The following is a 16,906-nucleotide window of genomic DNA, read 5'->3' as shown; positions in this document are numbered from 1 at the left end:
AGTTTAGTAATTTTAATAAAATTAGGGTAATAGAGTAATTGAAAACTAAATTTTAATCGAATAATAATATCTATAAAATACTATTTAATTATCAATTTACAAATTTATTTTCAAATAAATACTCTAATTTAATAACTAGAGATAATTAAATTAATTTCTTTTAAATCATAAAATAAAATTCAAAATCTAATTATTCAAATTAAAGTGGATAAAATTCTCATTATTTTTTAATCGCTAAAATTTTAAATCAATAATAAGAAAGACTCAATTAATATAAAAATTTCTGAAAATATATTCTCGAATAAATAAAATAAATCATTAATAAGTTATTAATTAATTTTCAAAAAAAAATCTAGGTCTTACATAAGACGTAGCAAGACAAAATATATGGAATGTAAGTTCGACCGCCAAAGGAAAATCCTAATACAGAAGTGAAAATTGGAGAAAACATCCAATGAAAAGTTAAAATAAGAAACGAAGATATAAGAGAGAGTTGGAGTAACACTGTAAAAAAGATGGTAGAATCGCGTCTCAGGTGGTTTGGACATTTGAGAAGAAGATCCACAGCGCACCCAGTCAGGAGGGTGGATAAGATGGAAGATGGATAAGAGGCAAAAGGCAAAAGAAGACCTAGGAAGACCATCTATGAGGTGATCAAACGAGATCTATATGTAAACGGTCTCTTTGTAAACATGATACATGATAAAGTTCAATAACGTCTTTTGATTCATGTAGTCGACTCCACTAGTAGGATAAGATTTTGTTGTTGTTGTGTAAAAGAGAATGCGAAAACTTTTAAGTAATCATTTTTAGTATCCATTTTGGCATTCTCAAAATGTGAAGATAGGAGAGAAGATTTGGTTTGTTTTCGCAGTTTCTACAAGTGAAAATGGAAGAAAATGTCTAATACAATTGTGACCTCCAAATGTGAAAATGGCTTAAATTTTAAATTTTTTTTCTTATTTTTGCAGCTATAAATAACGAAAATTCAATATATCATGTTTGCATCTTATGAAAATACAACTAAATATACAAATTTTATTTAAATTGGTAAATATTTAATTTTTTATTTAAATAATAAAAAACCCAGCCAGCAGGGTAAAAATAAAGTCGTTAAATAATACACAAAAGATAAAGCCATGCCATGCACGCGCGATGCAAATTGCAGGCACAGCTCAAAAAAAAAAAAAAAAAAAAGGCGATGGAAGATGATCATGTGGGTGAGCGAAAAAAGAAGATACTTAGCTCCTGTCCAATGCACCCCTCTGGATCAATCAAATGAAAAGATTCAGAATTTGAAGTTCCACGAACCCTTTGAAACGATGCTCTTAGATACATAAGCTCATTATCTTGTTCATTATTTATAACGCCAGTTCCAACTGAAACAGAACGCATCAACCTTAACGCTTCCATATCAGAATTCAACGGTCTTCGATTAACGGCGTAACCAACTTTCCTTCCATTGCAATACATCGTCCAAAGCGGCGTCGAAAACAGATTCTTGTTATAACTGCAACTACTCTCAAGAACTATTCTCAGCGTTCCTCCTCGCATTTCCTTCGCCAAGATCGTCGTTGGAACCGCCAATTCAAGAAGGAGAATCGGTTCCGATGAGTTCGACTTCGATTGGATGCAGAAACTTACCTTCCCCTTCCGGTAACCGAAAATTGTGCCTGTGATGTTGCTCATGATTTTCTTGTGCTCAAACTTTTCTTCTTTTTGTTCAATGCAGTTACATGTTGGGATAAGGAGTGCCACCAGGTAACGTAGGAGCCTCCATGATCGAACTTGTTTGTGGCAATCCACTGTGGTCACGCCATTGTTCATGCTTCTGCTACTCGTAGTAGTAGCACCTATTGAGAAGGCCATCTATTTTTTTCGTTCCTTTTTCTTAATTTCTTTCTGTGTTGGGGAGTGTGTATATATATAGTGTGGAATCCAAATCATTTAATTCATAAAGTGGTTTTATACAATAAGTAATTCTAGGTAGATAGCTTCTTATATAACTAAACTTTTGAGGGTTTTTTTTTTCCCTCTTTTTCTTCTTTTTCCATTCTCTCTAAATATAATTTTTTAGAGAAATATTAGTGTGACATTTAGCTATTAACTTAATTTTTTTAGTCTAGTTCAATTAATCTAGTAATTCAACAACATACTTTATCTCATATTTTAAAACATTGATAATTAATTGATTACAAAAAATAATAAATTATCATAGTCCTTTGACATTTTACTTCTTCTTTTTTTCTTGTCTTCATATTTTATTATTTATACAAAATATCCGTATTTTTATTAAAGATATTTCTGTAATTTTTTGTTAAAAACGTTTTCTATTTCTTATAAAAAATTTATGTATTTCTTTCATAAAATTTGTGTTTCAGTTATTAAAAAGTAAAAAATCAATAATTTTTTAAAGAAAATTTCTAGAAGGAAACATTTTTAGGAAAATAAAGAGAAAGTTAGTCTAAATATTGAGGAGTGCTAGGGGCCAGCAACTTTTGTGTTTTGTAACTATCAATTGGTCATCAATAATCTTTTTAATAGTGTGAGATTATATCCAATGGTAAGAGATCACTCACTTTTCTTTTGATGGTTAAGTGATGGCCACAAAACAAAAAAATTGCTGGCCCCGAGATTTTTCCTTAAATATAAGATATAATCACCTAATATATTTTTTAATCTGGTTGAAATTTGATGAAAAAAACATTTGTTCACCTTCCTGTCTCAATTATGAGGTAGATTGTGAGGTTCTAGTAGCTAACCAGCCATTAATGCATGGTTAGTGTCAAGATTCATCATAGGAATCTCTTTTGTGACATAATTCTGGATTAAGTGGATGAAGGCTACTCAACTTTTAAAGAGTGAAAAAAAAAAAAACTAATAAGAAGTATATATAGATATAATCAGAAGATCCGAATATATATTATGGAGAAATGAATAATTCATAGATTAAAATGGAGTTTGAATATTGAAGTGAGAGTAAATTAAACACACTAAAATTTAAAATTGTAATAAAATTAAATGTTAGTACAAATTGTATCAATTTTTTTTTTACTTCTTGACGTAGTATGAATCCCCAAGCTGATAAAACAAATGATTTAGAAATTAGACGAATTAACATGCAATATAATTTAAAGGTTAAAAATAATAGAATTTGAATATTGGCATTGTGAGAATAGACACACTAAAAGTTAAAACCTAAAAATTTTAAAAATTAGATGTCAGCACACATTATATATATGTACTAATAATCTTTTCTATCACATTTTTTATTTATTCTGAAACAAAAATACTATATATAATATATACTAAAATCAGCTATTATATATTTATGTATAAATATATATTTTTAATTTATTTTTAATCTGTATTTTATATTTTAAAATATATTTTATATTAATAATTAATTTTTGTAACTGATTTGACTGCTCTCAGCATAATTAATCCTAAAAAATATTAATAGATATCCAGCTTGATAATGATGAAACTCTAGATCCTATGGTGAGCCCCATTCTTTTACTCTCCTAATATGGAGCTTGAAACTTTAATTTTGTCATTTGACTAAAGAAGAGTTAGTTATTGAAAAAATATCTTTCCAATTCATACAAAAGAGCTTTTAATATGTTTATACTTAACATGTCTAAAATGATTTTGTGGTTGGTTTTGTCATTGTTACGATATGTGATGGAATATTTAGGCTATTTGATGATTGTGTGATTAGACTTTGGTTTTGCTTAATTTTTAGTGCAGTATAAAATCTTTAAAAAAAAAAAAAAAACTATTGCCTTAGGCTGCGTTTGTTTTTTAAGAACAGGACAGGACAAGACACTGAAAACAAGACAAGACAAGACACTGATGGACAGAGACACAAAATTTTGTGTTCTTGTATTTTGTTTGATGATAAACTAGAACAAATTATAAAAATTTAATTTATTCTCATTTTTTTCATTCAAAAAATTTGAAATGAAAAATATAACAATAAAAAATATAATTATAAAAAATTAACAAGAATAATGAAAGAAAAAATAAAAAATAAGTTGTGTCCCTTGTTAGTGTCTCCGTGTCCTTCCTGTCAGGATGGACACAAAATACATTAATTCAGTGTCTTTGGACACATTATCTCTGTTCATATCTCCTCTACCAAACACGATTTTGTGTTGAGAGAAAACATTACCTATTTAATATTACAACCAACATTTAACATAACAATATATATATATATATATATATATATATATATATATATATATATATATATATAATTTTTAAAAAAAATATATTTAAAATTCAATTAAAAAATATTAAAAAATTAAACACAATAAAATATTATTTTGAGTGAATTTTATACTGAGTTTATTTAATAATAAATTATAATATTACTCGTTTGGAGTTTACTATAGCAATGATATATTAAGCAAAAACTAAAGCACCCATAAAGAGTAATTAAAGAGTACATCTTAGGCATATTAATTATGGACAAACTAAAAGACATGATGGTCCTCGATTACAGTTTGTCTGTTCCACAGAAATCTAATACTGATTAGCTTGAAGTGATGCTTACCAACTAAAATGTTTTACTCTAAATAAATGCAACCTCATCTCTCTGGATTCTGACACTAGCCACCAATGCAATAATGTTCCTTTTTATTTTCCCTTGCTTTTCTATATGTGGATTTTTCCTCTTTTTCTCTTTAATCATTATTATTATTTTTGGGGTTCTTTTCGTTTGTGGGTACTACGCAAGTTCCTTAAGCACGCACGATCATAATTATATATTATTTATATCCTAATAATTAGGGTATGCTAATTATATCTCACTGATTAACCTTGTTTTTGTAATTTGAGGGCAGAAATTTGAGATGTGGAGATTTCCGTACCACTATATAATAATTAACATGCCAATCCACCATCAGCTAATCATTAGGTATTAGATTTTGGAACCATAAAACTCCAAATATACAACTGTCTAACAACTACAAAAAATATACTCTCTTTTTTGCACACGCAAAATATATTATACTATTATAGTACATATTATTCCATAATCTTTTTACACTTTTCTTTCCCTCTCAATTATTATAAGAAATGAAATGATCGTGGGGCTTAAAAGTGTAGTAGATCGACAAACTATACCACTATATGTTTTATTCATGTTTCAAACATTTCTTTTTAATTTTTATAGCTACAAATTTAACACATATACATTATTTTCTTATACATTCATAATAAAAATACGAGTAAATTATTATCTATACGTTCAAAAAATGAAGCTAGTTTTGTGTATATGCGAAATATAAATAAACTATATATTATCTCTACCAAAAAAAATTCATAACGTTGATAAATCTATTCACGAATAAAATTAATTTATAGATATTTTTGTCATCACTCCAATATTATTTTTTGTGAGTATAAAAATAATTTTTATCTATTCACGAATAAATTTATTAGTATTCTAAACTTTTATAAATAAAAAATTAATTTATTCCAAAACTAAATTCTACTAGTTTTATTCCAAATATATTCATTGTTCATAATTGTCACTAATAAGTATGTCCAAACATAATTATTTATTAATAAACATATTTAATTTAGACACAAAATGAGTTTAATATATCTAAAAAAGTAGGAATTATTTTTAGTCCTAATTAATAAGTAATATATAAAGTGAATATGAGTAGAGATAATATATTGAAGTTGTGTGTCGACAAGAATTTAATTCTGAATTGTTGATGTCTTTGTTTTTCATAATAGCATGTGAGAGGAACTTTGTTATTTTGGGTCCAAGCGTGGTATGTGGAAGCCAAAATGAGATTTGTTTGTTCTAGCTTTATAGCCTGGTTTCTCCACTATTGTCTTCCGCTTTCTCTTCTCAAATCTCATGCGTCCCTATTACTTAAAAAACGACATGAGCAATTAGTCATTCTTCTTTTTTTTCCTTTCTAAAATCACTTTTTCCCCTTATTTTAGATGCAAGGGACCCATATTGTATTTTTGTGTTCCCCTATTTTAAACTTTTATGTTTATATCTTAAGTGATAAAATTATTGTAGTTTAAACGTATATTTCTTTCACAGATTTTTGTTTATAATATTTTTAAAAATAAATTCTTCTTATTTTGATTATATTTAACATAATTGCTATATCTCTTAATATCATATAACATGATTACCATGTAGTTGCTTAATATTATTCTTATATACTAAATGACATTATTAAGAGGACAAAAAGTATAACTAAAAATAAAACCAATTTTAAAGGAAAAATTGTTATAAATAATTTTTACACTAAAAAAATTTCAGTCCGCTCTATATATCATTTTTTTATTTATTAAATTGCAGTTGTAAAGGTTCATTTTTGCTATTTATTTTTCTTAAATTTTAAATGTATTTATTTATTTTTTACAGTATCACTCAATTTAAAAGATTAAGGACTAATCTATTTCAGATTTGAGTTCCATTAGCTAATGAATTATTGCATATATAAAAAGAAATTCAAATTTTTCACACTTGTTTAAACGGCCAAATGAGCTAATGATTCATCAACCAATTTAAATTGGTTCTTAAACCCTAAATTATAGAGACAAAAAATATATAAAATATATTCATTTATAATCATAAGAAACTAAAATCTAATATATATATCAGAAAAAAGAAAATATTGATTTGTTTGATAGCATGGGGCACCCATGTTCCGCACTTTTTGGTAAGAGCCATAGACTTTTTGGCACTTTATATTGCAAATTACTCCATAGCTTGAGTAGCATAGCTTTTATGCAGTCAATTCATGAGCATGTGGACGAGACAAAACAATGTGTGCCGAATCACTCTGCCTCCATTTCATGCTGCACCTTTCTTCCTTTTAGTTGGACACTTGTTGCTCAGTGTAACATCTTAGGCTCTTTTTAATTTGTTCCAGAAAATATTTTTTATTTTTATTTTAACACTCTTTGTTTAAAAGATTGTGGAAAAAAATAAAATTAAATCCAATGAATCTAATTTTATTCTCATTATTGTTATTGTTTTTACTTTTTAAGATTGAGTATGTAATGCTAGAAAATTAATACTATAATGGTCAATTTCGATCAATATTATAGCAGATTGTTAAATAAGTCCAGTACGAAACTTACTAAAATGAGCTTTTGTTGAGTTTGTATTTTGATAGTTTATTTTAGTTTACTTCAGATGTTTGTTGTTATTAAGAATTTTGGATTTTTTTTTCTTGTATTGATTGTTGGCTGTATAATATGATTTTCTCTTTTAAATTTATCAGTTTATTTATTTTGTACTCTTAGGATACATATTAAAATTAATTTTTTTTATTAAAAATTTAAATTTTCAATGTATTTATTTTGTATTTATTAAATAAAAATATTTAAAATTTCTTACTAATAATAAACTTATTATGTGTCCTTAGAATACATCTTAGGACACATGTTAGCTAAATTCTAAATTTATAACCTTATCTTGTACGTTTTTTAATTTTGATATTGGGTTTATAGTAGTGTTTTTTAACAATGTGTAAAACTTGGTGTGTATTTTTTTCATACAGAGATCACAAATCTGACCATCCGATTTGTGAAGTTATCTTTTTTAAAATTTTTAAAACACAAAACTGATTTTCCAAATTGTGAACTTTCACAAAACTAATCCTTACTTTAATTTTTTAAAATTTTTGAAACACAAAACCAATCCCCCAATTTGTTAACTTTCACAAAATCGACCATTCAATTTGTAAATTCTTGAAATTTAAAATCAGCTCCCCTCAAATCAGACCATCAGTTTTTTTCTTCCCCCAATTTAGTGCCTCTGATTTGTGTTTTGAAATTTAAAAAAAAAAAAATCGGCTCCATATTTATTAGAAACACATGAATTCTCTATAACTATAAACAACACAACCAGAAAATCCATATCAAAAAATGAGCCTATCTTGTAATACGGTTTGTTTAGCCTGTAAAAGAAAAGGAAGAAAAAAAAACTTATCACAATTTTCAAGATAAACTTGCTTTTCTAGCTGGTTGGTGTTTTGGGAGGACAAGTACAGTTATGCAGAATAGTCCCAACCACAAGCGACATGAAACATTACAGCTTACAAGATTGGGGTCATAAATGGGAAATATGAAATATCTCTCAAATCATAAGGTCTACTTACTCTCCCATATATAACCTTATTAATAATTTGGAATCTTTTTAGCAATTACGAGCTGTACTCGCTGCTCAATTTTTCAATCTTAATTACAAGCTGATATGAGAAATGATTTGTTGTTATTAGTAGTATTGAGTTGGCAATTTGTATATATGTAATGCATTATGTGTCCATCCTAAAATCGATTCACAAGAAGCCCTACGTGTGTGTGACGTGCATTTTGACACCTTTTTTTAACGATAATAATTGATTTCACTAAACAAAGACACAAGATTGCAGAATAGAAGCAAGCAAGTTGGAAACTTATGTGTAATTCAGTTGACATAGATTAATACAATCCCTTTCAGACTCAAATTATTATTATTATTATTATTATTATTATTATTATTTGTGAAGAGAATAAACTAGACAATCTCTAATCTTTAAGTATTATACAGGGTAAAAAACACAAATAAACCAATGGAAGATAGTTATTACATGAATAAGTCAAATTGAAGATTGATTCACGAATGAGCCAAAGTATACTTATATGTAATTCGAACCTATTTGGTTCGAATTCCAATTGCATATAAATCGAACCTATTTGGTTCGAACTAGACATACATAATTCGAACCTAATTGGTTCGAACTACACACGAATTAGACTATCACATAATTCGAACCTAATTGGTTCGAATTACTAAAGAATAAGTGTGAATATGTTACGTGCATGGGATTGTAATTGAAATAAAACAAATTTAAAATGTTGTAATTTAAAATGTTGTATAACTGAAAATTGGAATTAAATTAAAAATACACTTTATATATGCAACTTGAGGATTATTTAATTTTATTCTTAAATTTTATTTTATTTAACTTTATTTAATTTTAATTTTATTTTATTAAGATTTAATTTTCTTTAATTAAATTGAAATAAGGATAAAATTAACACAAAATAAAATGTTGAAAGTAAATCTAAACGAAATAAAATTTAACATTAAAAAATTAAGACAATTAAAGATATAAAGTATATTTTTCTCTTACAAAATTTATAAACCAATTATTAAAAAAAAGTTAAAAAGGATGTGATTTTAGAAACATTTTTTAACAATGCAGAAAATTAAAACTAAACAGAGACTAATATATTTAAAAAAAAAAAGCCTAATTTTTTATTACAATAAGTGATAAGTAAAGTACAAGTTATATTAGAAATCAGAAGAGTACACTAACTATAATTTAAAGAAGTTTAGAATTGATGTTAAAGATATTTTTTATAAATTTTATATAATAAATAATTTTTTCGTATATATTACACCATTTTAAATTTGTTCTATTTCAATGAATATATAATTTATTACAAACATTTTTTAATGTCAATAAAAAATTTGATTTTTATCTTTTACGTGTATATTTCTTTAGTTCATCGCTGTTTCTAGAGATTATATAGTTAAATATTGAAATTAAATTAAAAATACACTTTATATATGCAATTTGAAGATTATTTTAATTTTATTCTTAAATTTTATTTTATTTAACTTTATTTAATTTTAATTTTATTTTATTAGGATTTAATGTTCTTTAATTAAATTGAAGTAAGGATAAAATTAACACAAAATAAAATATAAAAGTAAATTGAAACGAAATGAAATTTAAGATTAAAAAACTAAGACAATTAAAGATATAAAGTATATTTTTTTCTTAAAAAATTTGTAATTAAATTATTAAAAAAAATAAAAAGGATTTAATTTTAGAAGCATTTTTTAACGAGGCATACAATTAAACCCAAGCAGATACTAATATATTAAAAAAAACTTATTTTTTTACAATAAATAATAAGTAAAATATAAGTAATCTTAGAAATTAAAAGAGTACATTAATTATAATTTAAAAAAGTTTAGAATTAATTTTAAAGATATTTTTTATAAACTTTATATAATAAATAATTTTTCTGTATATGTTACAACATTTTAAATTTGTTTCATTTCAATTACAATCCCATGCACGTAACATATTCACACTTATTCCTTAGTAATTCGAATCAATTAGGTTCGAATTATGTGATAGCCCAATTCGTGTGTAATTCGAACCAATTAAGTTTGAATTATGTATGTCTAGTTCGAACCAAATAGATTCGATTTATATGCAATTGGAGTTCGAACCAAATAGGTTCGAATTACATATAAATATGCTTTAACTCATTCATGAATCAATCTTCAATTTAGTTTATTCATGTAATAACTATCCTCAGTTGGTTTATTTGTGTTTTTTACCCTATTATATGTTACAACAGTCACGCACACTTCATACTAGACACCCAACACTAAAAGTTTCTATCTACTATTGATCTCCAACTCGGGTGCACAAATTGCAAAGCAAAGATAATTGTTATTAGACAAAGGCAAATTTGTGTAAAGTCTTGTGGCTTAATTGGGCTGATATTATGTTTGTGGGCTTGAAGTCCCACTTGGTGGCCTACTAGAGTTTATGTTTCAATGGATTTGGATTACAGAACAAAATAAAAGTCCAAACAAAATGATGGATTTAGATTCCCTTCAACCAGAAACTATATTGTTATCAAAGTAGTCGGCAGATAGAACTTAAACCAAAGCCGCATAACCAAAAAAAAAAAAAAACCAAAGCCGCGAATTGAAAAATTGACCGTTAGCTTTCTTTCCGTACAATTTCTGCTCGTTCACCTTATTACCTAATCTCATGATTGATTTAGGGAGGCCGGAACATACTCCGGTCGACCACCAACCAATGGAACAAGAACAAGACCTCCTCCAACGCAGTGTGAAAAAGGTCAGACAAGGTAACGAAGGTTTCACTAGAACTACTGTCCTCATCCCTCGGGTAGAAAACTGGATACAGGAGGAGACAGAACAAGCAAGGAAAACATATGCAAGCATGGTCAGGGGCTCATCCAGAGTAGGCAAAGCTGACCCCCAAGAAGATGATCTTTTGGAAGATGAAGACAATAGAATGGACAGCAAGGAGAAAGAAGCCCCAACACCTGCAAAAGACAAGTCAAATGAGAATCAGAACAACATAGAGAAGTCATATATCACATTTCAAGATATGGAAGAAGGACTATTTAACATCGTCATAAGTGAAAAGGTTGAAAGAGAACTATGGAAGTCATAGTGGAGATCACTGATTGTTAAACTACTAGGAAGAAAGATAAGTTATGCTATCATGAAAAGAAGGCTTGAGATCATGTGGGGCAGATTTGGAGGTATTGATGTTATTGACTTGGGAAACGATTTCTACCTCATCAAGTTTTATGCTCAAGAAGACCTCGACCACACTCTTCTTGACGGACCATGAAAAATATATGATCACTATCTAGTAGTCAGGCTCTATGAACCAAACTTCAACCCACTCTTAACTTTTATAGACAAGATAACAGCATGGATCAGACTTCCTGGTTTGCCCAAAGAACTGTATAATGATAAAATTTTGAAAAAGATAGGGGATCTGATTTGCAAGACATGCAAAGTTGACTATAACACTTCCAATCTATGCAGGGGTAAGTTTGCTAGATTATGTGTGGAAGTTGATCTAACCAAACCACTCTTGGGAGTATACATGATCAATGGTAAACTTTATCAGATTGAATACGAAGGAATACATCAGATATGCTTCCTGTGTGAGAAAATAGACCATGAGCAAAAATAATGCACCCTAGAAAAAGAGATAGACTCAGAGAGAGGGCAGCACATACAGGTGAGAGACAAGAACCATAAAGAAACAAGCATGCAGCAAGCTAAAGGGCAAAACACTCATGGAATGGATGCAAAGGAAGAGGAAGCAAGAAGAAAAGAGAAGGGCAAAGAAACAATACAACACACCAGCAACAACTTTGGTCCATAGATGATTGTCCAAAAACAAAGAAGATCTAGGAGAGAGCCAAAAAAAGGAAGGAAACAAAAACAGTGAAGGCACAAGCAAAGCAGCAGAAAAGGAGAAGAAAAATGAAAATTCATCCAGATTCAAGGGGCTAGAAGTAGAGGAGACCCAGTAAGAAGAGGAAGAACTACAACAAAGGGAGGAAGAAAGAGACACTAACAAGCAAACTACACACAAAGCAGCCCCACAGAAAAACAAGGGGAAAAACCAAATGCAACAGAACCAAGAAAAACTAAAGGAAAACAACAACAATGGGACTCTCACTCAAAACTTACCTAAACAAATAGCACAGAGCAAAGGGAAAGCAATAGAATCATATAAAGAAATTAAGATTACACAAGGAAAGACCTCCAGCCACAACCAAGAAGGACCAGTAGAGGAAACACACAGAGAAAACTGAAATGAGACAAATGATGACACACAAAGCACTGAACTAGAGGAGATACAATGGACAGAATTAAATCAAAATTTTATAGAAGAAGGGAGACCTCCAGATCCAGAAAAAGCAGATCGTACCCAGGAGGATAGCATGGAGACAGCGATGCAAAAAGAGATTGAAAACCTAATAGAAGGTGTGGACTTCGAAACACCAACTATTAGTGAGCCCAAAGACAATAAAGCTGTAGACATGCAACTACAATAAACATTCCGTGAATATGTTTATCCTATCCTGGAACGTTAGAGGGGCGGCTAATAGCGCTTTTAGACGCACTCTCAAAGAGTTACTTAAACAATACAAGGCTGAAATAGTTGTGCTCATGAAAACCAAAATAAGTGGAGATAACGCTAGAAATGCCATTAGAAACTTGGGATTCAATCACTTCATTATAGAAGAAGCACAGGGTTTCGCTGGGAGTATATGGATTTGTTGGAACAATGACAACTTGAAGATAACTAAACTAGAATCTCACTCTCAATACATTCACACCAAAATTGAGGCTTCGTACAAGGAGGAGTGTTATCTTACTGCTGTTTATACGAGCCCTCCAGCTCAGAATCGCAAATCCTTTTGGCCCCTCCTCCAAAATATTGCAAATAGATTAGACAATGCGTGGTTGCTCACGGGGGACTTTAATGAGATCAAGGATCCAACCGAAAAGAAAGGAGGGGGTGATACAAATAACAGAGCTTGTAGAAAATTTAAGGAATGAATTAATCACTGTGGTTTTATTGACCTCAGTTTTGTTGGGACACGATTCACATGGAGAGGACCAAAGCGTGAAGGACAAGACAGAGTGCTAAAAAGACTTGATAGAGTGCTGGCCAATTCAAAGTGGAACTTAACCTATCAGAATGCTACGGTTCAGGTCCTTCCTAGGATTAATTCGGACCACCACCCCTTGCTCATATCAGATGAAGGAGAAAGCAGTAGAAGAGGAGATAGACCGTTCAGATTCGAACTTATGTGGTCTACCCACCCAGATTATGAGAACATCATGCAGCAACACTGGGACGAGGAAATGTCACTCCCGAGTAGCCTGAACAATATTCGGGAGGGGCTAATAAAATGGAATAAAGAAGTCTTTGGTAATATATTTAGAAAGAAAAGAAGAATCTTGAATAGACTGGCAGGAATTTAGAGGCACCATTCCTACAGAAACAACCCCTTCTTGGAACAACTTGAATCCTCCTTTCAAACGAAGATGAATGAGATACTCGATAAGGAGGAAATATTTTGGCTTCAAAAGTCCAGAGAACAGTGGTTCACAGAAGGAGATAGAAATACAAAATTTTATCACAACAAGACTATTATCAGAAGAAGAAAAAAAAATCCTGAAACTAAGAGACCAACAGGGACATTGGATTGAGGAGGAAACACAATTGAAAAAGCACATTGAAGAATACTTCATAAAGCTCTACAAAGAAGAGGTAAATATTGTTCCTTTTGATTTAACTAACATATCACTACCTAAAATGGAACCATCTACCTACAGGATCTTGGAAACTACCCCTACAGATCAGGAAATCAAGAATGCACTTCAAAGTATAAGTTTCCTAAAAGCACTAGGAGAAGATGGTTTTTTAGCTATATTCTATAAAAACAATTGGAGCCTACTACGAAAGAAGACGTGTGAACACATCAGAAGCTACTGAAACAACCCGGACCTAATCAAAGAATCCAATTTTACTTTGTTGGTCTTCATTCCAAAAAATCAGCATCCAGAATTCATATCTCAATTTAGACCGATAGCTCTCTGCAACGTTCAGTACAAGATCCTCACCAAGATCATAGTTCAAAGATTAAAACCAATACTAAATTATAGGATCTCACCCCACCAATCCAGCTTCATTCCGGGAAGAAACATACAAGACAACATAATGATAGCTAAAGAGATTATGCACTCGATGAGAAAGATGAGAGGAAAAAAAGGCTATATAGCAATTAAAATTGACTTTGAAAAGGCTTATGATAGAATCAACTGGGACTTCATCAACCGAAGACTACTGGAATTTAATCTGCCAACAAAATTGATAAACATCATCATGAATGGAGTAAGATCAGTGAGCTACAAGGTTCTTTGGAATGAAAACAAGCTACGTAGCTTCTCCCTTACTAGGGGAGTTCGACAAGGAGATCCAATTTTGTCCTATCTTTTTGTGATATGTATGGATAAACTATCCCAATACATAGAACAAGAAGTAGGAAAAGGAAATTGGAATCCCATTAGAGTGGGAAGAGACAGACCAGAAGTTTCACATTTGATGTTTGGAAATGATTTGTTACTTTTTACGGAGGCTTTCCCCCATCAAATCAGTAATATTAAGGAGATTCTGAGACTCTTTCATCAGGCAGCAGGTATAAAGGTCAACCAAGCTAAATCATCTATAGTGTTCTCAAAAAATGTCACAGCCCAAACAAAGAATGAAATTCTGAGAAGATCCGAGTTCAAGGAAAGCAATGCCCTAGGACGTTACCTTGGAGCACTCATAAACAACAACAGAAGAGAAAAAGATAATTTCAAAACAATCATTGACAGAGTTTAAAACAAGTTAAAGGGTTGGAAAAGCAAATGCCTATCCCTAGCTGGTAGAATTACTCTTGCGCAATCTGCCATAAGCCCAAGCGTCAATTTTGAGATGCAACATGGAAGAATCCCAAGGGGTGTATGCCTAGAAATTGAAAAACTACAAAGAGACTTCATCTGGAGTGATAATGAGAATCAAAGAAGGTTGCACCATATCAACTGAAAGACACTATGTGCTCCTAAACATGATGGAGGCCTTGGTCTAAGAAAACTAAAATCAATGAATGACGCCTTCCTATTGAAAATCCTATGGCAACTCAGAGAAAGACCTAACACTCTCTGCTCAAAGTCATATCTTATAAATATTGCAACGGTAATATTCATACAGCCCAACCAGTAGCAAGAAGCTCAGACTCACCTCTTTGGAAGGAATTGGTCAAATTATGGCCAACATACAAGGAGAATACCATTTGCATTATAGGAAATGGCTTGTCTACAAATTTTTGGCTTGATCCTTGGGTCGAAGGGACTGCAAACCTGTTAAGTGAAACAATGCAGAATATTACTGATCTTGAAAGCACTATATGGGAATGGACAGACAATGAAGAAAACTGGGATAATAACAAACTGAGGAGATTTCTACCTGAAGAAGTTGTACACAAGATAATAGCCACCCTCCCACCTGCAGAAGAATATGGAGATGACAGAATAGGTTAGAGACACACCGAGGATGAAAATTTCATGGTGGGAGCAACCTTCAAAGCTTTGGAAAATTGGTCAAAACCAAAACAGAACACCTGGAGCAAACTATGGAAATGGGAAGGCCCACAAAAGGCCAAGACTTTCATGTGGCAAGTCATGCACGGCAGAATCCTTACCAACCAGAGAAAAGCTAGGATGTTTGGGGGATTGGAGAGCTGCTAGATCTGCAATGGGCAAATTGAAGACATTGTTCATGTTCTTCGTAATTGTCCGAAAGTGTCCAGAGCTTGGATGAACCTAATAAAACTAGAAAATGCTCAGATTTTCTTCAGAACCAACAACCTTCAGGAATGGATTCACATAAACTTCAACAACAACCTGGGAGTAAACCAAAATATGAACTAGATAGATATGTTCAATATTGCTTATTGGAGCTTCTGAAGATGGCGAAATCGGGAGGTGCGTGAGACTGGTTACCAAAGACCGCCGAAAACACACATGGAAATCTTGAAAAGAGTAGAGACATGCCGAGAAGCTTTCAAGAAGAGAAGAAGAATAATGCAAGCTCATCGAAGAGAAGAAATAGCCATTAGATGGAACCCTCCCCCTATTGATTGGATTACCTTGAATTTGGATGGGGCCATAGAAAGGGGAACGGGGAGAGCAGGTTGTGGTGGACTGATGCACCACTATTTCGTGGTACATTTTATGCTAAATTGAGTGAATTTTATCCATTATTCTCACACCTATGTATATAAATTGCATATTTTACATTCTCCTTTCTAATTTTGTGCTTTGGTTGAAAACATGCTTCTTTCCTTTAATTTGCTAATTTTAATCCCCTCTTATTACCATTCGATGCCGTGATATGTTTGCTGAGTGTTTTCAGGGTTTATAGGATAGGAATGGCTTAGAGGATGGAAAAGAAGCATGCAGAAGTGGAAGGAACGCAAGAAAATAAAGTTTTGAGAAACTAACAGCGACGCGTACGCGTGACGTGCGCCATGTGCAGAAATTGCAGAAGACGATGGGGGCGATTTCTGGGCTCCTTTTGGCCCAGTTCCAAGCCCGAAAAATACAGATTAGAGGCTGTAGAGTGGGGGAATCATTCATTCATTGACACAACTTTCATTCACATAATTTTAGGTTTTAGATGTAGTTTTCTAGAGAGAAAGGCTCTCTCCTCTCTCTAGGTTTTAGGATTCT

General features: G+C 30.9%; 1 protein-coding gene across 1 annotated transcript; it reads right to left on the bottom strand.

Annotated features, from left to right (window-relative positions):
• Nucleotides 1–1,018: 1,018 nt before the first annotated feature.
• On the bottom strand, nt 1,019–1,887 carry LOC112784537 (protein MIZU-KUSSEI 1-like). The gene has a single exon (XM_025827778.3). The coding sequence runs from the start codon at nt 1,867–1,869 to the stop codon at nt 1,213–1,215; it is 657 nt and encodes a 218-aa protein (XP_025683563.1). The 5' UTR covers nt 1,870–1,887; the 3' UTR covers nt 1,019–1,212.
• Nucleotides 1,888–16,906: the final 15,019 nt, after the last annotated feature.

The sequence above is a fragment of the Arachis hypogaea genome, chromosome 20 (assembly GCF_003086295.3).
Source record: "Arachis hypogaea cultivar Tifrunner chromosome 20, arahy.Tifrunner.gnm2.J5K5, whole genome shotgun sequence".
Lineage (NCBI taxonomy): Eukaryota > Viridiplantae > Streptophyta > Magnoliopsida > Fabales > Fabaceae > Arachis > Arachis hypogaea.
Note: the sequence above shows the minus strand (reverse complement) of the source record. Positions and strands in the feature narration are given on the sequence as shown.